This window comes from Halichoerus grypus, chromosome 1 (genome assembly GCF_964656455.1).
Source record: "Halichoerus grypus chromosome 1, mHalGry1.hap1.1, whole genome shotgun sequence".
Taxonomy (NCBI): Eukaryota; Metazoa; Chordata; class Mammalia; order Carnivora; family Phocidae; genus Halichoerus; species Halichoerus grypus.
Window position 1 is genome coordinate 196,012,536 of NC_135712.1, and position 26,671 is coordinate 196,039,206.

The 26,671-nt window shown below is 38.6% G+C and overlaps 1 protein-coding gene across 20 annotated transcripts in view; it reads left to right on the forward strand.

Moving 5' to 3' along the window:
- PBRM1 (polybromo 1) overlaps positions 1–26,671 on the forward strand; it is a 116,301-nt gene that overhangs the window by 41,898 nt on the left and 47,732 nt on the right. For 11 of the 20 annotated variants that reach the window (XM_036102591.2, XM_078077287.1, XM_078077293.1 and 8 more), the window contains 7 exons: positions 4,137–4,350; positions 8,396–8,537; positions 9,675–9,772; positions 11,898–11,942; positions 17,696–17,972; positions 19,894–19,999; positions 23,847–24,489. In XM_036102591.2, coding sequence (XP_035958484.1) covers positions 4,137–4,350; positions 8,396–8,537; positions 9,675–9,772; positions 11,898–11,942; positions 17,696–17,972; positions 19,894–19,999; positions 23,847–24,489 — 1,525 coding nt within the window. The remainder of the gene's footprint in view (positions 1–4,136; positions 4,351–8,395; positions 8,538–9,674; positions 9,773–11,897; positions 11,943–17,695; positions 17,973–19,893; positions 20,000–23,846; positions 24,490–26,671) is intronic. The other 9 variants (XM_078077246.1, XM_078077261.1, XM_078077299.1 and 6 more) reach the window with 1 other exon arrangement.

The following is a 26,671-nucleotide window of genomic DNA, read 5'->3' on the forward strand; positions in this document are numbered from 1 at the left end:
GATGAGAGAAACAACTCCAAAAATTACATCAGAAATCACATCAGTGTTAATGACCCAAATTTGCCAACTATAACAGTTTTAGATTAGATTTTTTAAAAAAATCAGGTTGTATGCTGATTACAAGAGACACATCTAAAATGTAGAAATATAGGAAAGTTTAATGTAAAAGGATGGAAAAAGATACACGGGGAAAATAATAACCAAACGATAGTTACATTGACTTCTGATGAAATGGACTTTCAAACAAAAAGCATTACCAAGGATAAAAAGGATTCACCTCATAATGATAAAAGGTTTATTTCATCAGGAACATAAATTATTAAAAAAGCTCAAAATATGTAAAACAAGCAAATAGAAGGTGGCAGAGAAAGTGAAAACATTGCCCTAGAGTGGGAGTTCACTGCTTTCCATTGCCAGATAGGCAGCCAGAAAACCAGTGAAGACAGAGATGATTTGAGTACACAATGTTTATTTCTCACAAGTGTATTTGTTTCCTATTGCTGCAAAAACAAATTACCATAAGCTTAGTGGCTTAAAACAACACAAATGTATTCTCTTTGATTCTGGAGGTCAGAAGTCTGAAAGGAAGTTGTTGGCAGGCCAGTGTTCCTCAGGAGGCTCTAGGGATAAAATGTTTCCTCTCTTTTTCTAATTTCTAGAAGCTACCTGTATGCCTTGGCTCACGGCTCCTTCCTCTCTAGTCAGAATGCAGCACTCACAGTCTCTGTGTCTGTCATCTGATCTCCTTTCTCCTTTGACCTCGCCTGCCTCTTATAAGGACCCTTGCAATTACATTTAGTGCTCAGAGTTTAATCCAGGATAATCTCCCAAGTTCAAGATCCTTAACTTAATCATATCTGCAAAGTCTCTTTTGCCCTATAAGGTAATAAATATTCATAGGTTCTGTGGATTAGGACTTGGATATATTAAGGGGGGCTATTCAGCTAACACAACAAGATGGATATAATTAGGCAAGTATGCTGCAGCTAGAAAATATATGTTCTTCTCTGATTCTTGTGGAACAATCACAAAAATTGATCATGTACTTAGCCATGAAACAAATTTCAACCAGTTTGAAAGTTGGGTATTTTATAGACATATTTCTGACCATAATGCAGCTATGATAAGCACCTAATCTTGAAAAACCCAAACACTCAGGAAATGCAAAAGTCTTCAAATGTTTGGGTTTCTCTTTTTTTTTTTTTTTTTAAGATTTTATTTATTTATTTGACAGAGAGAGACACAGCGAGAGAGGGAACGCAAGCAGGGGGAGTGGGAGAGGGAGAGCCAGGCTTTCCGTGGAGCAGGGAGCCCGATGCGGGGCTCGATCCCAGGACCCTGGGATCATGACCTGAGCCGAAGGCAGACGCTTAACGCCTGAGCCACCCAGGCGCCCCTGGGTTTCTCTTTTTAAAAAGGAAAAATTACAATGGAAATTCAATTACCTGAGATTGAACAATAGCAATAATGAAAATAATATATATCAAAACAGTGGGGACGAAGCTAAAGCTGTACTTTGGGGAAAGAAAGTTACAGGTCTGAATGTGTCTATTTAGAAAAGCAGCTGAAAGGGGTGCCTGGGTCGCTCAGGCATTAAGCGTCTGCCTTTGGCTCAGGTCATGATCCCAGGGTCCTGGGATTGAGCCCCGCATTGGGCTCCCTGCTCAGCAGGAAGCCTGCTTCTCCCTCTCCCACTCCCCCTGCTTGTGTTCCCTCTCTTGCTCTCTCTTTCTCTATCAAAATAAATAAAATCTTTAAGAAAAAAAAAAGGCAGCTGAAAATCAATGAACTAGGGGCACTTGGGTGGCTCAGTTGGTTAAGCGTCTGCCTTCAGTTCAGGTCATGATCTCAGGATCCTGGGATCAAGCCCCGCGTCAGGCTCTCTGCTCAGCAGCGAGTCTCCATCTCCCTCTCCCTCTGTGATCTCTCTCATTCTCACCCTCTCAAATGATTTAGAAAAAAAAAAAAAAGTCAATGAACTAATAAGCATCCAAAATAAGTAAATAATAAGAGAATAAAAGCAGAGACATTAGAAGAAAAGGTAAGAAAAAAGCTAAGAGCACAAATGAATTTGTTAGAAAGGAAACCTATGGTAGAAAAGATCAATAAAGTCAAAGTTTCTCTGTTAAAACTATTAATAAAATACGCAAATCTGTGGTGAGATTATCAAGAAAGAAACAAGGCACAAATAAAACATATTAGGGGAAAGAGGGAGCATACAGATTAAAAAGAATGTATGAACAGCTTTATGCAAACAAATCTGAACATTTAGATGAAATGGGCAAATTCCTAGAAAGTGACAAATGCCTAAAATTGATTCAAGAATAAAAAGACTGGGGGCACCTGGGTGGCTCAGTCGGTTAAACGTCTTCCTTCGGCTCAGGTCATGATCTCAGGGTCCTGGGATTGAGCCCCACATCAGGCTCCCTGCTCAGCGGGAAGCCTGCTTCTCCCTCTCCCACTCCGCCTGCTTGTGTTCCCTCTCCTGCTGTCAAATAAATAAATAAAATCTTTAAAAAAAAAAAAAAAGAATAAAAAGACTGATTAGTCTTATCACCATTAAAGAAATTATTAGTTACAAATCTTTCCCCATAGAAAACACCAGGCCAAACATTCAAGAAACAGAATTATATACAAACTACCGCAGAGAATAGAAAAAGAGCTCCCTAGTTCATTCTATAAAAATGATAGAACGTAGATACCCAAACTCAACAAAAATAAGCACACTGTATCTAGCAGCATATATAAATGATAATGCATGATAACACAGTTGGGTTACTCCAGGAATACTAGGTCACTTCAGCATTAGAAAAAGTTAAAGTATCATTCACTATGTTAATGCTTTAAAAGAGTAAAGCTGTATTATTGGCTCAGCAGATGCCTTTGATAAATGCTTCAATTCCCATTCATGATGAAAACTTAACAAATTAGGAATAGAAGGGGATCTTTCCTAACTTGATAAAGAGCACTTGTTTTTAGTGGAGAAATACTTGTAGCATTCCCTTTACCATAAGTTAAAATGTTGTTACCTCTTTTGGTCAAAATACTAGCCAGCTGACAGTGACAACAATGAAGGAGTAAGAATCAGAAAAGATTTATAAGGATTGCAGTTGAAAGATTGTTTTTTGAGTTTTTTACTCAAAAGACTGTACAGGTAAATTATTGGAATTAATAAGAATAATAAGATGCTAGATATAAGATCATTATACAAAAATCTGTTTCATTTCTGGAATCAGCCACAAAAAGAAAATACAATTTTTTTAAAAGATACAGTTTACAGTATCAACAAAACATATCTAGGTATAAATCCAACTAAATATGTACAAGCTCTTTATGGAGAAGATCAGCAGTAGTAAGGTCAGAGAAAAGTAGTTTCAGATCCTCTCTTTACTTCTGGCTCCATGACTAGATCCAAATCCTCTCACAACTCTCCTGAGTTGTGCCTGTCCATCTCTTAACACTATAACTAAGTACTTACTAAATGATTGTCATTCTTACCCACGAGCAGTAGTGATTTTGATTATACAGATCCATCAAGAAAAACTTAAAAATTATGGTCCTTATACACTGTAGGAGAATTTAGGGAAATGAAGAATGTATTTTGTTTTTCTATAAAAATGATTACATTTTGTTTTGGTGTTTTTATGATTAGCTTCTACCTAAAAATTCTCTCAATAAAGGAATAAATCATTCTTAAGGGATGCTGTAGATCAGTGGGGCAAAATCACAGAGACTTAAAGCAAAACCAGATCTACCAGTATCAACCTGGTATCAATATACATTTATAATACCCTAAACTACATGCTGCTGCTTTAGTTCTGAGATCTGTGTATGGCTACTTTATCCTTTTCCTGGCCAAACATACAGCAGAGCCTCTAAAGAAGGCACATTTAAAAAGAAACTATTTTGTAACTTTTAAAAAACAGTATAATGTTTTCTATGTAACACTTTATTCTGTTTCTATGTAACATTCCTCTAAATATACAATTATATTAAGCACTAACAGCATCTTTAGTGAGGGCTGGAAACTCTTTAAGTATTTTCAAACATACAAAGCTTACTTTGGAAGGTCGTTAAAAGAGCTTTAAAGTATGGTTTGTTCTTCCCCTTCTAATACCTTTTTTGTCTTTTTTTAGCTGCACGTTATGAAGAAGGAGAGTCGGAAGCAGAGAGCATTACTTCATTTATGGATGTTTCAAATCCTTTTTATCAGCTTTATGACACAGTTAGGAGTTGTCGGAATAACCAAGGGCAGCTAATAGCTGAACCTTTTTTCCATTTGCCTTCAAAGAAAAAATATCCTGATTATTACCAACAAATTAAAATGCCCATATCCCTACAACAGATCAGGTAAGCTGCCTTCTACATTACTCAATAGAAATCCATTTTCTTGTGGTTGATCCTGCACATATATCTCCTTGCTAAAATGGATAAGGATATTAAAGGTAAAAATGTTTTCACATGTTAGAGTATGTCTTGCATATCACTCCTACGTGAAAAGTGAGAAATAAATTTGATTAAATGCAAATGGTATTATTTGTACTGTAATAGAGTCAAGGCAAATAAGCAAAAGGTATTCCAGCTAGGCATTTGTGTGTCAGATTATAGACTATAAAGAGTCATGCAGCTCAAAACTTAACTGTTCATTTTCTTACAGCTGAGCAAAGCACAAAAATCTTTCTGCTTATACTTCTTATTGATATTTTAATTACAACAATTTAATTCTATTTAAATTTTGTATCTAAAGTTGAGTCCCCAGAATAAGCATAGGCAGCTCTTAGAGAATTCATTAGCTGAAACAGTACCTGAAAGATGGTTCATCTTGGTTTCCCCATTCTGTTTAAAACAATCATTGGGGGTTTCCTGGCTCAGTCGGTAGAGCAGTGCGACTCTTGATCTCAGGGTCATGAGTTCAAGCCCCACATTGAGCATGGAGCCTACTTTAAATACATACATACATACATACATACATACATACATACATAAACAAAAACAAATAAACATTGGGAATTCAGACAGAATACTGAAACCACTGTATCGTCATTAAAAATAATAGGAAATAGGGGCACCTGGATGGCTCAGTCGTTAAGCGTCTGCCTTCAGCTCAGGTCATGATCCCAGGGTCCTGGGATCGAGCCCCGCATTGGGCTCCCTGCTCGGCGGGAAGCCTGCTTCTCCCTCTCCCACTCTCTTTGCTTGTGTTCCTTCTCTCACTGTCTCTCTATCAAATAAAGAAAATCTTAAAAAAATAATAATAATAATAGGAAGTAAGTAATATCGTAACTCTCACAGTGCAGGTTAGGTTCTACCATATACCCAGATAGAGGCAACAAGGTAAAAATATATCTTAACTGGGCAAAATCAGAATAAGCTGCTATTTATCAGGACAGATAACTAACCTTTCAAATAGTAGGAATTAAAAATCTTATACTTGCTGGATTCTAGAAAATAAAGTTGCTAACAATATACGTTTCATGGTTTTGCATTTATAACTTCTGTTTTCATTATTTGATCAGTAAAATTTAGGGTGTTTTTACTTAATGCAAATTTTGGAGGTTTTGTACCCAAATAGGATATAGAAAGTCAGTTTATTTGATCCTCTTAAAGTAACATGGAAATTAAAGCTGCCACTCATTAAGAAAACAGCCTAGAAATTTGTCGTTTATACTCTTTGCCTTGGAAAAGATAGTGACAGTCTTACAGATGTTGAGAGGTTCCCTTTTAACCCAATTTTTTTTTTAAAGATTTTATTTATTTATTTGACAGAGAGACAGCAAGAGAGGGAACACAAGCAGGGGGAGTGGGAGAGGGAGAAGCAGGCTTCCCGCTGAGCAGGGAGCCTGATGTGGCGCTTCATCCCAGGACTGTGGGATCATGATCTGAGCCGAAGGCAGATGCCTAATGACTGAGCCACCCAGGCGCCCCATTCACTCAACAATTTTTGTCCTTAGTTTCTTTTCTTCCTCAGTCTTTTTTTTTTTTTTAGTCAAAATAATGAGTTTAGTGTAAAGGAAGACATATTCTCAGCCAACTCAATCATCTGCCTACAACCTTCTTCTAAGTTAGAATTTCCTAATAGAAACCTTGCTTGGTTAAGTCAGGAATTCTGCACCTTTCCCCCTTTTTAAATTTACTTCTTGACAGTTGTCTGGCACATAGATAGGGGAGTGTGAGGAATAGAGAAATGGCTGAGGCCTAGCTGGTAGCACACTAGAGTTCTGAAGGGTCAGCTCTTAGCATGGCTAATCTACTCCTTTCCAAGGACCCATGGCCAGTGGTGCCTGACAGGAGCTGGACTACCTTCCATTGTTTCTACTTCAGAGCAACACGGAAATCTACAGCAGTGCTGACCAAATAGAACTTTCTATGATGATGGAAATGTTGTTTTCTCTGCCCCGTCCAATATGGTAGCCACTAGTCACATGTAACTATTGAGCTCTTGAAATGTGGCTGGTGCAACTAAGGAACTAGATTTTAAATTTTATTTCTATTTAAATAGCCACATGTGGCTAGTGGCTAATGTATTATATAGCACAGTCCTAGGGAGATTTGTTGGCAGAAGGATGATAGTTGAGTGTCATCAAAAGCAACAAAAATAGGGCTGCCTGGGTGGCACTGTCAGTTAAGCATCCGATTCTTGGTTTCAGCTCAGGTCATGATCTCAGACTCCTGGGATTGAGCCCCGCCTCAGGCTCCACTCTCAGCGAGGAGTCTGCTTAGGACTCTCTGTCTCTCTGCCCCTCCATTCCATGCACACATGCTCTCTCTTGCTTTCTCTAAAATGAATCATTAAAAAAAAAGGGCAACAAAAATGGAAGAGTGGGCAGGAGCTAGACAGTGTGGCTCTATATACCACCTTCCACTGTGCTGGGGCTTGTCATCCCCATCTTTTATTTCCTATTGTGCCTATCCTGCCCCCCTCTAATTTTGATGAACATCAGTCTCATAAATACCTGCAGATTTATTATAGATTGTCATTTACAAGTTCGAGTTCCACATCTGTTCTTTGTGGGTATTGAGAATACTCAGCACATTACTCAGAGTTGGCAGGAATAAGTCTGAGGCTATAATTTAAATTCTAGGTGCTAGCCACGTAGGCTGGTACTGAGAGCTGAGTTTGTGCGTAGGTGTTTGCTTCACTCCTGAGATGTTCTCTAATGTTCGTATCTTTTTAAGCAGTACGTGGAATCTGCATATAGTGTGCATGTGCTTCAGTCAAAAGATTTAAAAGTCTATCCCATGTGCATACAGAGTTAGGGCACACTGTGACTTTTCACTTTGTGTAAAATGTATAAGGGACATGGGGCACCTGAGTGGCTCAGTTTGTTAGGTATCCGACTCTTGATTTCAGCTCAGGTCATGATCTCAGGGTTGTGGGATCGAGCCCTGCGTCGGGCTCCCCACTCAGCTGGGAGTCTGCTTGAGCGTCTCTCTCTCCCTTTGCCCTTCTCCCCATGCATGCACTCCCATGCACTCTCTCTCTCTCTCTCAAATAAATATTTTTAAAAAAATATAGGGGTGCCTGGGTGGCACAGTTGGTTAAGCATCTGACTTTTGGTTTTGGCTCAGGTCGTGATCTTAGGGTCTTGGGATTGAGCCCCACGTTGGGCCCCACACTCAGTGCAGAGTCTGCTTGAGATTCTCACTCTGCCCCTCCTGCTCATGCTCTGTCTCTCTCTCTTTAAAATAATAAATAAATAAATCTTTAAAGTAAAATATATAAGGGACTTTATGAGAGTTGGCATTAGCAATAGCCATAGTGTCTAAAAGATATCAGAATTCTTAAGACTTTTAAGTAAAATAAGTCATGTCAGTTTTAAGCCATCATAATTAGTTACAAATGTTTGTATTAGAAGAAAAGTAGTGAATGGACTCTGACATATCTGCCTCTCATTTACCATCTTAAGACTTGTTCGTTATACATATATATATATATATATATATCCCCTTTCATGGTATTGTGAGTACATTCTCTTTTCATTAACCTTCATGAAGAGGCTAGATTACCATGGTTCTTCATTAAAGTATCTTAAAACCTCCCTGATTTTTTTTTTTCTCTTTCTGGGGTTTGCATGTTAACCACTAACAGAGGTTTTCCATTAGGGTTGTTGCTAATATATTTGCTTTGTAATTGACCACCTTGGCACCTAGATCCTCTTATTACTTCTTATAGTGTTTTGTTCTTCTGGATTTTCAGGTAGACTGTCATACTGCCTAAATACAATGGTGCTTTTGCCTCCTTTCTATCTTGAAGGTGCCCCTTCTAGGCTTCTCATCAGTATCACAAGTAAAGAGGTCAGCTAGTGCTTGTTAGGATTTTTGTAGTAGATTTTCAATAAGGGTGTTTCATCATTTTCGTAAAGGTAAATTGTAGTCATGTGTTTGTCTTTCACAGAACAAAGCTAAAGAACCAAGAATATGAAACTTTGGATCATTTGGAGTGTGATCTGAATTTAATGTTTGAAAATGCCAAACGCTATAATGTTCCCAATTCAGCCATCTACAAGCGAGTTCTGAAATTGCAGCAGGTCATGCAGGTATGATTCCTGGGATTTGCTTAGCTGTGGTATGTATAATTGAAATAATTTTACAAACTTTGAGTGTGTACTTCTAAGATGTGTGATTTCTCCGAGCAATATCACATCATTTATTTCAACCACAAGTACTGCAGTACTGCTGAGTATTTTTTTTAGAGTTGTCAGGACCATGTAGAGTAGAAATAATAATTTAGACTGGGTTAGCTTTGTGAGTGGGAGGAGCAGGGATTTGTGCTTGGGGAGTCATTTTAGAGTCCTCAGGAAGTTTCCCTCCAGTCACAGATGATACTCTATCATTTAGATTTTATTTCTTTGGTTCTAGACTTGTGTCTGTTAAGGTACATTGGTCCTAGGAGAAAGAACATCTTAAAGCTGATTAATCGTGTACAGTGTTCAAGAATTTATCAGATCCTTTCTGAGAGCACGTCTTAGTGGGCACGGGGAGTCATGGGTGATCTAGGGGTTTTGAAGAAAGGCATAGATATGAAATACAAATTGTGTCTGTCAGTTTTGGGTAGAATCTTTCTGGAAAGAGAATCTCAGAGCAAGGAAGCAACAGAAGCAATTTTAGATAACCCTGGAGAATCTTCACTCTGTGTAGTCGATCCTGACATTGGTGCTGCACATTTCACGTATTGCCTTTCAGCGCTGTGCATGCGTTCCCTGAGTCCGTAATGGTTGGACTTTCAGCTGTTTGGCAGAAGGTCTTTAAAAATGCATGTGTTGAAAGTAGATCTTCTTTTCACCTCTCACATTAGACTTTCTTCTTCGCCACACCATCGCTGAAGAAGTCCAGGGTATCAAAGACTGTCTTTAGTTGGCTTCACCTAAAAATGGCAGGACACCCCTACAACTTGCCTCAGCGCTTTCAACAAGCTGGTGCCATTGTAGTCTTACAGTTGAGCTAGTGTTGATTCCTCAACCCTCTGGATCCAGTTTTTAACCTACTTTTCTATAGGTCATGCAAGCTTTTGTTAAACTGGGTTATTGAAAATGTTTACTGACTCTTTAATTTTGTGCATCTTACATGTGGTTGTATTTTTCTAAGAGAATCTGGTATGTCTAGCTCTTTAATATTCATATATTCTAGGAGCATTCAGCAGGGTGAGCTTGACTCCAGGGTCTGCTCTGTTTCAGGCAAAGAAGAAGGAGCTTGCCAGGAGGGACGACATTGAGGATGGAGACAGCATGATTTCTTCAGCCACCTCTGATGCGGGTAGTGCCAAAAGAAAAAGGTACGTGTTCTTCTCCTAGATGGAGACAGCTCTGTGTCTATTATTTTGTTTTTGATAAGTGCAGAAAAAATGTGTTTTTAAGCTGTCAGGTGTGAATTCTCTTATAAGCTCTAATTATTTGCTAATAGATCTTCTGTTAGAATTCATTTGTGAGTGGTATGATCAGCACTGCTGTTGGTCCAAGTGCCGTAATGGCTGTAGACCGCATGGATGAAAGTGACAGCTGCTTATGGGGCTTGGCAAAGCATGTTACTCTGTTGGCCGTCTGGGCCATTTTGCTTTCATGTGGCATTTCAGGAGTGCCACTTAAATCTAATTTCGGTAATTTCTACGTGGTGAATCGCAAAACATTTCAGTACTATCACTGCAGTGAAGTCAGTCGCTGATACTCCTATGTCTTTGTTTTTCCTTATTAATCTGATCTTTATTTGCCATTTTAAGGATGTCAGATTGCAGACAACTACGTCATAACTTCTTGTAGTTCATAAAATGCTAAGCTAGATGTTTGGTTTTTCTCTCTTTCTAATCTTTCTCCGAACTTCCCTCACCCTTCCTTTCTCTCATGGGTTCTGTGGAAGGGCACCTCACTGTAAGACTCTGAAGCTGGACTCCTATAAAGAATCCTGCAAGAACATCTCTTTTGTCTACGCCTCCCACACAGAGCTTCTCTGGCTCAGTCTTTGTGGAACACCATATTCTCCCTCAGCCTTAACTGTCTCACCATCTTTGTAGCATTGGTTGCTCCAGGGAGAACACCGTAAACAAGAAATAGGCTAATCACTAGTAGCGGGCGCAGATCCAGAGTTGAATGTAGGAGTCACTAGTAACTGTTGACACTGTTTTGTTCATGCATTAATAGATCCACTAAGATCAGAGGATTTAAAAAAGTGGTTTACGAAAGAGAAGCTGCCCTATCTTTTCCTCTTATAAATAGCATTTGGGAAAAATTTTTTAGTTTTGAGAGTAACTGCTGTGCTATGCCATGGTAACTAAATTGATTGGTATACCCTGAGATGTGAGTCTCCTCCATTACTGGCCTATGAATTTCATCCTTCCAAGTTCTTAATTCCTTGTTATACCAGGGACAACGGAGAAAAATGTGAAACCAGATCAGAGACATCAAATCAAGGACATCTTTGAGTGTAATTATATAACTCTACTACAGCATCACCTGTGTTTTCCAGATCAGTCACCCATCAAAGATAAAAACTTCTAAGACAAAAGAAGGTAATGGAGGCAAAAGTGATGGTACAGTTAGTGCCAACACTGAATGGAAAGAGAGATCTGAAACTAGTTGAGCCTTACAACAGTTCTGAGGAAGCATTAGCCCAGGCCAGATCCTTAGTGACCTCTCTGTCTCTGTGGCTTGTAGTTGGTGGGGCAACCCAAGTAAATCACAGGAAAGTTATTACTCTAAAACCTCCCGCAACAAGAAAACTAAGTATTATGTTGTTGAAATCATAAAATCCTACTTCAGATAAAACATCTCTGTGAACAGGTTTCCTAGGAAGTGTTTTGAATAATAAAGTGAAAAACACAAATAAGAGAAGAACAAATTTAAATCATAGCTAAAGCAATAAAAGAACATACCTGGTTTTGAAATACAGGCATGAGTGGACATTAGAAGGTTGAGAGAAGCAAGTCCTATCTATGCTTTGAACTGTGTGGCAAAGAAAGAAACGTTAACGAGCCTTTTAGAAGGTAGCTCGTTATGTTAGGTTTTGCTAATAAGAAATAGACTTTTCCGGAATTCAGGCAAATACAGCTGCCTGGTAGGTTAAATTCAGCTTGTCCAGTGAAGTCAGGGCCAGGTTTTACAAGTACCACTTAACTCCTAAATACTGTGTAGATTCTATCTTTGCCTTATTTTTTTAATATCAAAGAGTATGAAAAATATTAATGTATGTTATCTTCATTCCGGGAGTGCATTCTTCTCCCCCACCCCTTTGCCCAAAAGTCTACCTGCTGTCATCCATGTTAAAATGTTCCAAGTATTCTTAATATCTTTTATCCTTTGGATTGAATAATCCTCTTTTTTTCTCAACCGTATTTGGTTTGTACATGACCCTCCAATGTTGCTTGTTTTGTTTCTCTTCACATGTAATGTTTGTTTCTGCTTTCCCAGGAACACTCTTGACAGTGAGATGTTGGGTCTCAGGAGGCTCTCCAGGTGTGCAGTCCTTTTTTATGCATAAACGTATTTTTAAAAGTATAACTTCTGTGGCATGGTCAGTACTGATTAGGTGAAAAGTGAAGTCTTAAGCATGTGAAATAAGCTTTCATTTGGGTGCCAGTTGTTTTTATGAATAAAGAAAGTAGTATAGTTTAGAAGTATAGTTGGTAGAATAAATTCAGAATTAGTTCGCCTCGATATGTTCTGAAGCCTTAATTTGTTGCTAGCTTTGCCAGCAGCCGCAAGCCCTCTCACCAGTCATTGTGGTTGTGCTTGTGCAACAGAAGGTAGCAGCTGAGAATATGATGGCATCAGCAGTGTCCAGAGGCTGGCAGACGCTGATGCTCTTTCAGGGATGTCTTTTACACATTGGGGATGGTGGAGGGATCAAAACCAATGTTGACAGTCCAGGTGATATCAGCCTGAGTTGGCACCTGTACATTGGGTTAGCGCTTCTCGAGCATGAATACATTTTGTCAGTCTCTGATCTTGCCCATGTTTTATTTCTTTGAAAGCATCCATTCTTTTGCATGTCACTTATGATTTTTAAAACAGCCTTTGAGTTGCCATATTATAGTCCTAGTCATCATTGTGTGGTGCTTTTATTTTCACCTTAGCCTTCTGGCGTTCATGGAGTGTCAATTGCTTGTGGAACACCAGACTCCGCTCTTACAGGCTGTAAAGGAAAATGTTTAGGCATCACCTCCACGTGCCAGAAACTTACCTGCCAGGAAGAAAGGCAGGTTGAAAACAAATGAAATTATGTGGGAGCAATGTCATAGAGTAATTGCACAAGGTACACACTTGTGTAGTTTTATAGAACTACATACATGACTGCCCAAAGAGCTCTAGGAAATACGATTTCCGTATCATGCTTTTCTTTGCAAGTTAGATGTTATAAAGTTATCTGCATGTTTCTCCCATATGCAGTCCACTCTACAAAATTACTGCGTTATCAATTACCTTCTTCCTAATATTTTCCTTAAGAAAGATTTTCTTAGATCACAAATTTAAGAAAAAGACCATGGGTTATATTTCTCTTACATCATTCATAGTGTGTATGGTACTAACTCTCGGTAATAGTAGAAATAGAAATGTGGGGCATCTGGAGTAGTAGTATAACCCCAAGCTCTTAGAACCTAACTGCCCAAGTTCAAATCCTAGTTATTCTAATTAGCTCTGTGATTTGAGCCTCACCTCAGTTTCCTCATCTGAAAAAAGAGTCGATAACTATACCTACGTAAGATCATCGTGAGGACCTGGGTGGTTGATGTGTTTAAAGCCCTTAGAACTGGGCCTAGGTGCAGTTAGTACTCAAAATCCAACTCTGATTATTTTCTGGAAGTAGTTCCTGTTGACGTCAAGGCTCAGTAGATTTCATTTTGTTTTTAGTCCTCTGTTACTAGTCTGGGAAACTCATTAGAAAAGGTTTATTATTTATTAAAAGGTTTTATTTATTAAAAGGTTTTATTCCTTGAAGACTTGAAGATGCAGTGAATGTAGCCAGCCTGGTAAAGGAGAGAACCTTTGGGTTTACTTAGCTTAACAGCAGACACCACTGAAACTCTAGGATAAGGGAGTTAAATGCTGGGAGACCTGGGAGCCTATGAACAGGGTAGAGAGGCCCACGGTAAGTGCCGACTTTTGGGAAAGGGAGGGACATCATAAAAGCATCCTAGTGATTATCAGCTGATTCAGGTCTTAGTTCTGATTGCTCACTTTATGACCTTAAGTATTTGCATGACCCTTGTAATCCTCCAGTTTTCCAACTGCAAAGTTGGGATAGTAAGTGTACCTGGTTCTTAGAGCTTGAGGATTAAATGACGTCACACATATAGTGCTTTACTAGTACAGCCCCTGGCACGTGGTAGAAGTGTTAGCTATAACCATAAATGGGAATTTCGTGTGTATATATGCAAATGTGAATACATATAATAATAAATAATAGCTTCAGAGGAAGTATAATGTTAAGGACATTTGAGAATATAGTCAGCCACAAAGTATGAGGGTGAGGACTAACACTGTGGCATGAAAAATTGAAAGGAAAGATGAGATCCAGAAGGGCTTTGGAGGTTCCTCTAAAACTTGGTGATAAACTAAGAGAAGCAAAAAGTGACAGTGATTGCAGTGTTTCAAGCTGGGTTGGGAGTCAGGAGAATGGTGGTAGTGCTGGCCCTGGAAAATCAGATTCAGAACAGAGCCTCTTGTAGCTTCTAGCCTTTGTGCAAGCTAGAAAAAGCACCCATTTCTCAAGACACTTTCATTTGTTGGAAAATCACTGTAATATAATGATTTTGTTAGCACAGAACCCCTCATCGCCCATCTCCCGTAAAATTCTAGAGCTGCGTATTTATTATAACAATGTCTGTTACCTGAATTGGTGTCCCCTTAAGTGTGGCACCCATAAGTGCACAAAGATAAACAGGCCTGGTTTTGAACTCCCTTAACATATATTTTACTTCAGTATATTTAAAGGTGCTGATTAAAAAAAGAAGAGTGAGTATGCCAGTTACAAGGTCTGAGATTAATGTACTTTTTCCAAAATGGGGAGGAGTAAACAAACTACTTACAGTTAGTGGTGTGGGAGAGGAGGACAGGTAAGATACATAGAGGGGTTCTAAGAAGAATCTGAAAAGCAAAGTGACATTGAAAACAGTAAACAGAAAGTACCAATTAGGGGAATATGGTTTCTGTCTTTTTGTAATTCTTATCTCATTTCAGAAAGTATTTGAAGTTGCTTTCAAAAGTCACAGATATAATAAAGTTCGGCATCCATATTGGACAAAGATAGAGCAAATACACCAACCACCCAAGCTAATATAGTTGTTATAGAAGAGTCTGAAATTTAACTCAGTTTTTTTCTGATAGCCAGATTAAAACTAATGGGCCAGTAGTTCTCAGTGTCAAAGGCAATGTAAGGATCAGGAAAGATGTCAACAAAATAACAAAACTGGGTACCCAGTTCAGAGAAGGTTGTAAGTGACCCTAACAACAAAAGTTTTGCTTGCCTTTGAGGATGGAAACCAGTTACACATTACTCTTAAAGAGTGAATGAATGATACAAATGGGGAGAGGATACTATTGGTAATAAAAGTCCTAAAACAGGGGCACCTGGGTGGCTCAGATGGTTAAGCGTCTGCCTTCAGCTCAGGGCATAATCTCAGGGTCCTGGGATCAAGCCCCATATCAGGCTCCTGGCTCAGCAAGGAGTTTGCTTCTCCCTCTCCCTCTGCCTCTCTCCCCTGCTCATATCCCCTCTCTCTCTATCTCTCTGTCACATGAATAAAAAAAAAAAAAGTCCTAAAACAATACATTTCACTTATTAGAGTAGTCTCTTAAATAAATTCAGATTTCACATTTTTTAAAAAAGATTTTATTTATTTGAGAGAGAGAGAAATCACAAGCAGGGGGAGGGGCAGAGGGAGAAGCAGACTCCGCTGAGTAGGGAGCCCAATGCGGGGCTCAGTCTCTGGAGCTCGGGATCATGACTTCAGCCAAAGGCAGATACTTGACCAACTGAGTCATCCAGGAGCCCCCAGATTTCACATTTTGGTTATGTCCCATTCAAAGCTGCTTGGTGTCAGAGCTATCCCACTCTCCATTCTTTTACTTTGTTGGCATTTTCCCTAAAATACAGTAAAAAAGCTTTCCCTCCTCTTTAAAAAAACTCCTAAAAATCTGCCCTAGACCCACTCTCAGATTTGTAGAGTATTTGTAGCTTCATACGGAAAAGTCCAGTGATGATTGGGGGTGATATACTGGAACTAGGAAGGGAAGAGAGCTTACCTGGACCAAGAAAGAAACCTTGAATAGTTTTGTGTGATATTCTTGGATTGAGGAGCGATTTCATTTTGAGTTGATTATTGGAGAGATTTTTTTAAGCTCACAGGTTCACAATGGGATTTCTGTGTTTTCATTTTGTAGTTTGACCCCCACAAGTGAGATCTAAAGAAACCTTAACTGTCTTTAGTAGTTTTAAGCATAGATTTCTGTGATGTCAAATTCAGATTCGGAAATTTTTTTTTAGAGGCTTCTTGAAGGTTAACGTCATCTGTGTTCTAAACTCTGCCTGCATGTGGAGCTCTGTGGTTTGGAGCTCTGTTCCAAGTTCCCCTTCCATTATCCACCTACTGAGTCCTGGACTGAGAGGACTTTTGCTCTCACACCAGTGCACCCAGATACCTCTTTGGGGAAATCGTTCCCACTGAATGAAACTTCTCCTAACATATCTAACAATTACTTACTTGACATAGAGACACAAAAATACTAAGAGGAGAAAATGACAGAAATGATCCTGGAGCCACTCAAGATTACCCAAGGGAAATGAGCAGTCTGAGTGAAGGCACAGGAAACGGAGGTCCTTTTTCCCTCCTAACTGACCACTTTCAGGCTATCTTAGCTCCATCAGGCTTGGAAGATAGGCATTTCTGACACATTTTAAAAGCTTGACTTAAAGATAGATATTTCTTGTCTGTTAATTAATTCTTTATTGGGGTTTTGTTTCTTTTTTAAAAAAAGCATATTTTGAACTTTGGAGAGAAAATATCTGGCCTTTGGCCTCTTTATGATCCAGCAATAGAGTGAGTCCCTGGACTGGGAGACCCATTTAGCCACATTGTTTGCTTCAGAAATGAACTTCCTTCCATTTATAAGACAGGAAACATAAAAAATATTTATCTCTAAGTACTACATTATATGACATTATAAATGTTTATTGAATAGAAATTAAGTCATAAATCATTTCTTTTTATTACCTACATGAGTGTTCATCTGGAGACTGCTGGCTTGAGTCTGGTTAGAATTTATCATTGTCCTGAAAACATACAAATAGTGGGCCAGAAATCATGCTGGAAGATTCTCTCTTCTAATAATTCACTGGACAACTCACCTTGGCAAGTCATTTATCCTTTCTGAGCCAGTTTCCGCAACAAATAGGAGACAGCCTATCTGTTCTCTTGGGCTCCTTTTTAACTTGGATTCTAATCTGTGGTCCCTTGACTTTGTTCCACACCACGCACATCTGTTGCTTAGTGTCACATCTCACTGGGAGAATTTGGAGAACAAGACAGGGACTCACATTCAAGGATGAAAATTATTCAAGAGCTCAGGTGAACCACAGAGCATTTATTCCTTAAGCTAGGTTGGGATGTTGGAATAATGCCCATGGAGCTGGAGGAAGCAGGGACTGACCTAGACAAGATAAATGCAGGAGAGACTTATTCCCACTATAGAGACTAGTCTTGCAGAAAGCCTCCCTTTCTTTCCTGGTAAGCAGGGTATGCAGGTGTTCAGAGTGGTTGTCTTAAGAGATGGCACATTCTCTTTTTGTGTGTTTGGTTTTAGTTTTTTGAAGTGAGGACTGTTAGTAACAGGGAATCAGTAATTTTACTCCATTTTTGCTATGTTCTTAAAAAAAAAAAACATATTTCAACTGATAACAGAATTTCATTTTCTTTGGGTGTTAGAGAAGTTTTTTTTCAAGCATTGCATTTCATAAATATTCTAAACAGGTTTGTCTGGTGTTCATTGGCTGCTCCTGCCAGAGTCACTATGTTTTAACTATTTGGAAATTCTCCTATATTTGCTTATAGCTGCCAGCATGTTTACTGTGTTTGTGGCATATGTAATCAATAAATTATCATTACGAAGCACCTTCCCACATGATTAATTTTTCATTTCATGTTCATCCCTGTATGAAGAAAACTGAACCTCTTCTCATTTCTCCCCTTTTCTACCTCCCCCCTCAACAGTAAAAAGAACATAAGAAAGCAGCGAATGAAAATCTTATTCAATGTTGTTCTTGAAGCTCGTGAACCAGGTTCAGGCAGAAGACTTTGTGATCTATTTATGGTTAAACCATCCAAAAAGGACTATCCTGACTATTACAAAATCATATTGGAGCCAATGGATTTGAAAATAATTGAACATAACATCCGCAATGACAAGTATGCAGGGGAAGAGGGAATGATAGAAGACATGAAGCTGATGTTCCGGAACGCCAGACACTACAACGAGGAGGGCTCCCAGGTAAGGATGTGTGGGAATCCTGGGGTGGGCACGTTTTCTTTTGGGTGCTGGTAGCATAATGCATTTTGAGAGACCGGATCTAGAGGCCCTCCCTTAGGTTGCTCTTCTCAGTGATTAGCTTTGTCTTTTCTTAATTGTTAACACGGCAATCCATTGCAAAGGTTAGAAGTTCATACTCTCTGTAAGCTGACATCCTGTATTTGACTCCTGCTCTGCCAGTTCCCGTGTGAGTGATTTATCTTCTTCTGAGCCTCATTCTCCCTGTCTGTGCCCTTGAGATACTGATAGGGCCATTGTAGGATTTAAACAAGAGAGCATACGCAGAGCACGTAGCACCCAAATGAAAGCCAGTGACAGTAAAATCTTTGCTCATTGTTACTACCCGCAATAGCCATACTTCTCCAAGGATAGTCCACAAAATGGTATGATTATATAAGAATCAGGATGTTCTCAGAAAGGCACCTCTAAGTAATTGATTTTGTTATGAAGTATCTTGATTTTCAGTTCCTTATCAGTGTAGCTATAATACATTCTTCCTTCTTTGATATTTTTTCTGTTTCATATTCTGTATCTATTTTTTTATTGAAGTATAATTGACGTGTAACATTAGTTTCAAGTGTACAACATAATGATTTGATATTTATACATGTTGCACTGTGATCACAATTAAGTCCAGTTAACATCTGCCACCATGCATAGTTACAAATTTTTTTTTCTTGTGATGAAACTTTTAAGATCTACTCTCTTAGCAACTTTCAAATATGCAGTACAGTATTAATAACTATAGTCACCATGCTGTACATTATATCCTTGTGACTTACTTATTTTATATCTAGAAGTTTGCGCTTTTTGACCCCCTTCATCTGTTTCACCCGTTCCCTACCCTCTGCATCTGGCAACCACTGATCTGTTCTCTATCTGTGAGCTTGGGTTTTTTGGTTTTGGTTTTGGTTTTTCAGAATATACATATACGTGAGATGATATAGTATGTCTTTCTCTGACTTATTTCAACTAACATAATGCCCTCATGGTCCATCCGTATTGTCACAAATGACAAGATTTCATTCTTTTTTTATGGCTAAATAATATTCGTGTGTGTGTGTGTGTGTGTGTGTGTTTATCCATTCATCTATTGATGGACACTTACGTTGCTTCCGTATCTTTTTTATGGTAAGTAATGCTGCAGTGAACATGGATGAAGGTGCATATACCTTTTCGAGTTTCCTTTATCTACTTTAAATCTTCCAGAAATAAAATAACTTTAATATCATGTATTTCCTTTCTTCTTGCTATTACAAAGTAAAGTAGGCACTGAGGGTACTTGTGATCAAGCCCTCTATCATAGCGGGGTGTAGCTGTACGGGCCATTAGGTGAGTAACCTTGTTCTTGGCTACGTATTACCACCCTTGGCTCCGTCTTCAGAGAGAGATCCTAAGCAGGGATTGTTGCTTTTCACAGATCAGAGGCCAGATTGTGAATTCAGACTGATATTAAATCCCATTTAACAATATTTGAGGTATTGCTGTCCAACTATCATATACTTTTTAATTTTTATTTCCCTTGAGCTAAGTTTGCTACCTTGAGGGTCCAGTGGAAGAGAGATTTACGAAGAAAGCAACACATGTAATTATGTTTTAGAACTTCTGTAAAAACTTGCAGTGATTCTGCTGCAGTAGTTCTCAAACTTTAGCATGCATGTCTGCACATTAGAATCACCTGGAAAGCTTAAACAACAAACCATTTGAGGATGAGGCCCACCCTGCAGAGATGCGATTTGGTTGCTCTCTAGTGATCTCAAGCTTTATGTCTTTAGTTCCCAACTATGCTAATGTGTGTTTTTAAAACTTCTTTATAGATGCATGTTCTACTTCAATAGAACGTTTTTTAGAAAATAATTTTAAATATATTTATGGAATATAGGTGTACAACGACGCGCACATCCTGGAGAAGTTACTCAAGGATAAAAGGAAAGAGCTGGGCCCGCTGCCTGATGATGACGATGTGGCTTCTCCCAAACTCAAGCTGAGTAAGGCAGCCTCACGCTTGTTACTCAGTTTAGTCTGTCAAGGATAGAGTACTAATTCACTGAAATAATATCTAATTAAGTGGTGAATATGTTTGAACTCACACTCTAGCAGGGAGTTTTTTCCTTCTCTCAAGCACTCTCTGTATTTTAAGTAGTTAAACTGTGGAAAGCATGTGGGGAATAGATTATAAAGTCAGAGGTTTAGTTTACTCTCTAAATGTTGTGGACATTTTGTAAATATTAAGTAGTAAAAATAGATATTTTTTCTATATGTTATGCCTGCAAGAGTGTAGCGGCAGATTCGGTTTTTTGTATGTTTGTTTGCTGAGTACTAGAATTAAAAGTGAATCCCAGCTGCAGATCCTAGACAGAATTTGAGAAATTAGAGATGCTCAGCCACTGTACTGTAAGTTAACTCCCTTGTCTTTTGAGTGTGGTCTGTGGATGGTGATTTTATTAGAACTATGAGGATAGGAAAGACAACAAAAGCAGTTAATAGTATTGAACTAAATAAGAGGTTTCTGCCTTATTTAAAATATATAAATAGAATAAATACCAAGCAAATTACAATGGTATTGTTATATATTCTTTGGAACTATATTTGCTGAAAGGGGGAAAACAAACAGACCCTGCCTTTTTTTTTAATATGAATTGACTATAAACTGAATATTATAATAGTTTGGGGTATGATTTATTGCTAAGTGAGGATTCCTTCTCATTAAGGCATTTATCCTTTCTTAGAATTGTAAAAGCATGCAGAAGGTTTGCAGAAATGTTAATCTTTTATTCTACTTTTTAGGGACACAGTGCCTTTTAAAAATAGAATTAATTCCACGGGGTGCCTGACTGGCTCAGTCAATGGAGCATGCAACTCCTGATCTCGGGGTTGTGAGTTCAAGCCCCACATGGGGTGTAGAGATTACTTTGAAGAAATAAATTTAAGGGGCGCCTGGATGGTTCAGTCAGTTGAGCATCTGACTGTTGGTTGCAGCTCAAGTCATAATCTTAGGGTCCTGGAATCATGCTTCATTGGGCTCTGTGCTCAGCGGAGGGGGGGGGGGGGTCTGCTTGAGATTCTCTCCCTCTGTCCCTCCCCCTACTTGCCTATGCTCTCTCTAAAATAAATATATCTTTTTACAAAATTGAAAAATAAATTTAAAAAGATTTTAAAAAACAAGTGATTTTGTAAGTTGAGTTAGGAAATGATAGATAATTAACAGTAACTATGTATAAATACACATATATTTTTTAAAGTTTAGGGAAAGGAAATTTTAATGTGTAATGTTGATTTCCTTTTCATTTCTCTATCTTGTGTTATGAAACGTTTCAAACATATGTGAAGAATGGTACAACAAAGCCCTGTATGTACCAGTTACTCAGCATTTCTCAAGATTGTGCCATACTTCCCATATCCACTTTTCTCTCTCTCTTTTTTTTTTTTTTTTTTTAAAGATTTTATTTATTTATTTGACAGAGACATAGCGAGAGCAGGAACACAAGCAGGGGGAGTGGGAGAGGGAGAAGCAGGCCTCCCGCAGAGCAGGGAGTCCGATGTGGGACTCCATCCCAGGACCCTGGGATCATGACCTGAGCCGAAGGCAGACGCTTAATGACTGATCCACCCAGGCGCCCTCTCTCTCTCTTTTTTTGTTCTAAATTATTTTAAAGGAAATTCAGTCATGTCATTTCATTTCTACATAGTTCAGTGTGCATCTCTAAATATGCAGATATTTTCTTAAATAACCATGGAATCATTATTACACCTAACAAAATTAGCAGTTTCTTAGTTTCATCTAATACCTGACAAATTTTCAAATTTACTGCTTATCTCACAAATGTATTTTTACAGTTGGTTTCTTCAAATCAGGACCTAGTTAAATTCTTTATATTTGATTGTTATGCCCTCTGTTCACAGTCTAGAGCAGGCCCCTCCTTTTTTAATCCTCATGCCATTGACTCTTCAGAAACCAGATCACTTTCTTGTACAGTTTCAAATTTTGGATTAATCAGTTCACTTTCTTGTTCTATCAGCTAACTTTTCCCTTTATTCTTCTCATTTCTTAAAAAATGGAAATTTACTCCAGAGGCTTGATTAGATTCATTATCAGCCCGGCAAGGATGCTTGCTTCATAACATAATAGGTTTTCTACACTTGCATTGCATCACATCTTGGAGCAATGTCTGGTTGAGGTAGAATCTAAATAAGGTCCACATACCGCACTTAATTGATACTTCTTTTAATCTATAAATCCCCCTCTCATCTTTCTTTTTTTTCCTTTGCAGTTTATTTGTTGAAGAAATTGGGGCTGTCCTATAGCTTCCCACAGTCTGGGCTTTGCCAATTGCATCCCTTTGCTATAGTTTACATGTTCTAATGTCCTTGGTATTTCCTCTAAATTGGTAGTTGGAGCAAGAGCCTTGATCAGATTTAAATTAGATTTAATCTTCATCCCCTCCCTTTGGCACAAAAACCAACTTCAGAGGTGATGAATGGTCTTCCATTGGGTGGCCCTGTAACAGCTGTCGTTTCTCCCAAATGTTAACAGCTATTGATGCGGACTCCATTAATTCATTAAAGAGGTATAAAATAACAGTAGTCTGATTTTATCATTCCTTGCTCATTTACCAACTGGAATACTTCTGTATAGAGAAACTTTGCCTCATCCAATATTTGGTTACCCAGTAGTACAATTTTTGCTTGTTTGTCTTGTTTTGGGTTTTTTTGAAAGGATAAAAGATAGATTCTTACCCCCCTTTGTTTGCCAGTTTTCAAAGCAATGCATTGGTTTACCAGTATCCTCCAACATTTACCCAGTTCGTTTGTTCATTTTTATATATCATTAAGAACTACTAAATTTAGATGTGTTGCTGAGTTTTAACTCATTGCAGTTGTTGTCCTTATTGATGCTCCTGTTGTCCCAGGCTGGCCGCTATGTTCTACTGACATAACCACAGTAAGAAGGCGTTGACAGATTCTTTACTGTCTTGTGTTTCAAGATACATGAGGCTCATCTTGTGCCAACTGCGAGTCAGCCATTTGCTAAGGAGCTACTGGTGTTAGTATTTGAAATCTGTATTTCAGAATTATGGTCAATATAGTCAAACTATGTGGGGTTATACCACCACTGGATTGGTCATTGTTTCCAGGATTTTCAGTGGACAGAACTAGGAAATTTTGTGTGTGATTGTATTATATTTAAAGATAAAATACATCGTAAGTTCATACTGATGCTCTTAACTGAGATTTACGGATACAAGATTTTTATTCAGTGTTCTGTTTCAACATCTGGATCTCTTTTTCTCCTGTGATAAAAATCTCAGTTCTCGGGGCACCTGGGTAGCTCAGTCGGTTAAGCATTTGCCTTCGGCTCAGGTCATGATCTCAGGGTCCTGGGATTCAGCCCCTCATCAGGCTCCCTGTTCATCGGGGAGTCTCCTTCTCTCTCTCCCTCTGCCCCTCCCTCCACTCATGCTCGCTCTCTCACTCTCGGATCAATAAATAAAATCTTTTTTAAAAAAATCTCAGTTCTCAAGGATGTTGCAGGTGATGGAATTAGAATGTCACATAACTATTCATTTGCTTTATTCTACTTTTCACAACTATCTCAACGTGATAATGCTTATTACTCTCTCACTAAAAATATGATTACTGAAAACAGTTTAAATTTGTTTCCAGTTTTTTCTTTGTCCATAAGCTAGATATACTTCACTTAGAGAAGTGCTAATTAAACTGTTTTACAAATCACTTGGAGTACTCCCGTTCTTATGATTATGCTTTACCAGCTGCATACAAATTTGGGTTCATTTATTTCATTTTATTCATTTAACATTAAATCTCTTCTTTTAGGTAGGAAGAGTGGAATTTCTCCTAAAAAATCAAAATACATGACTCCAATGCAGCAGAAACTAAATGAAGTCTATGAAGCTGTAAAGAACTATACTGATAAGAGGGGTCGCCGCCTCAGTGCCATATTTCTGAGGCTTCCGTCTAGATCCGAGCTGCCTGACTACTATCTGACCATTAAAAAGCCCATGGACATGGAAAAAATTCGAAGTCACATGATGGCCAACAAATACCAAGATATAGACTCCATGGTTGAGGACTTCGTCATGATGTTTAACAATGCCTGTACATACAATGAGCCTGAGTCTTTGATCTACAAAGATGCCCTTGTCCTGCACAAGGTCCTGCTTGAAACTCGGAGAGACCTGGAGGGAGATGAGGACTCTCATGTCCCAAATGTGACCCTGCTGATTCAAGAACTTATTCACAATCTTTTTGTGTCAGTCATGAGTCATCAGGATGATGAAGGAAGATGCTACAGTGATTCCTTAGCAGAAATTCCTGCTGTGGATCCCAGCTTCCCAAACAAACCTCCTCTTACATTTGACATAATTAGAAAGAATGTTGAAAATAATCGCTACCGGCGGCTCGATTTGTTTCAAGAGCATATGTTTGAAGTCTTGGAAAGGGCAAGAAGGATGAATCGGTAGGTTTTCAAAGCTATTTCTTTTTGAGGAGGTGTGATAGTTAATGCAAAACAGAAGAAAATTCTGCTTTGATACACTGTTTCAGCTTAGGTACATGGTTACAGTTGGTGGGGTGCTGTTTTGAGTTCTTACTTGCCACAACATCTAGAGAGCAAGCATATGCTGTGGGGGAGAGCAGACTAGTGCATCATCTAGATCAGGGCCAGTGAGAAGGAATACAGGACAAATTTGAAGATCTGTTGAAAAGCATAAACTCTTATAGTCTTTTACAGAACATGTTTTTTTAAAGGATGAAATGCTTATAATTAGAAATAGTAATGTGATTTTTTTTTAAACTTTGAGTTCAATCCAAGCATGCTTTGAATAAATTAAAATAGCTCTTAAGTTATTGATCTGAGGTTAGCCAATTTAAATTTGATCACCATTTCCAGTTCCTAAAAAGGCTTCTTCTTTTTTTTTTAATCTCAGATTTCTCACTTTTAAGTGCCTTTTGCAGATAGTAAATGTACTAAAAGAAGCAATCAAATTTAAATTTCCATCAAACTTGAATTCCCTTTTAATTCTTATCTGTGTTATATCTTCGCCACACAAGAATGGTATAATTGACTTAAAACAGTTTTAGTTTAGCAGTTACAGTGTGTCTTCTGTGTGCTGTTAGAGTCACTTGGGGGAATATAAAAAGTTAAAGATACAGACCCTACCTTCCTGGAGTTTATAGTCTACCATGCTGAAAGGAGACTTTTAGGCAGTGGGTGTAGAGTAATTCCAGCTGGGGAATCTGGTGAAGCCTGCATTTGCTCTGGATCTTTAAAGAAAAATTAATAGTAACGTTTGCTGTTCCTATTAAGCACCTGCTCTTTGTAAAGCACCATGCGAAACACTTTATCTAGATAATCTGTAACTCTTATAATAGCCATTCTAGGTGATAATCTTCCCACTTTGCATTTGAAGAAGTGCACAGACAGAAGTAAGTTGCCTAAAGTCATACAGCTAGTAAGTGGGGCTACTCTTCTTGTTCCCCCACTGCAGAGCCAGGCACCAAGACGCTAGTCACGGAGCCTAGCCGTAGATGATCAGGCTTGTGCTCTGTGGTCTGAGAGCTCCAAGTCCGACAGTTGGGTTAGGACCTGTGCTTAGGGAGAGGTAATTCCAGGTGTGAGACAACACAACAACTTGATATGTAGTAAAGATGGAGGAGTAGGAACTCTGTGCTAGAGTTCTGAAAAGACCTGAGGTATCAGGGGGGAATGGGAGAATGGGTGGGATGTAGATAAGGCAAGTGGTTTGAGTGAAGGCACGGGGTTAGGAAATGAATGTGGTGTGTTCAAGAGATGGTGGGGTTGGGTCAGATTGGAGAGGCGCCTTAGTGACACATTTAGGAAATGGCCTTAATGTTCAACAGCAGAGCTAGAAATGAAGAGAAAGATGGGGAGACATCTTGCAGTCAAAATTTGCATTCTTTATTTTCACTTATTCAACAAATGTTAATTGAGTGGCTACCAGTTATAAGCATGTTCTAGATAACTTGGGATATACCAGTGGACAAGACATACGAATCCTCTTTCATGTAGCTTAGACTTCATTTTTGTTCTCAGTTTTCTTAAGTAGTCCTTAAGTCTAAAGTCACTCCTCTCCTCCACCTCTGCCCCGCCCCCGTTACATCTTGGGGTTAGTTCTGTGAGTCTTCCAAAAGTGCATTTGTCTCTTAGATCATTAGCAACTTTGTCTATCTTATATAGATGATGTGTCTATTTTAGGAAATAAGCAGATTTGTATCTGTAGGAAATGAGCTCTTTTCATTTTTCCATTGTTGACCTGATTTGCTTTTGAAGCCCGGAAGGTAGAGTCTTGATGCATTTATTTACATGAGGCAGTGATGAGTTTCACTCTTGTGCCCAGAGCCTTGAAAAACTAAGGGAAGCCATTTTTTATCTTTGTGAATGAAGGTTGTATTATGACTGCTTACGGTACTTAAGCATAACCCCATGCTGCTGAGGTGGACATGCATCAGTTTAGTGAATGATAAACCATCGTTTTATCCGTTTTGTCAGTAATGAGGATAGATATCTCAAAAATACTAAGTTCATGAATTTAATGAAGTCCATAGGCACTAGGTTTCTATTTTGATCTTTAACAGTGTTCATGCCTCTTCACATTCAGCCCTATCCACCACTGCCACTC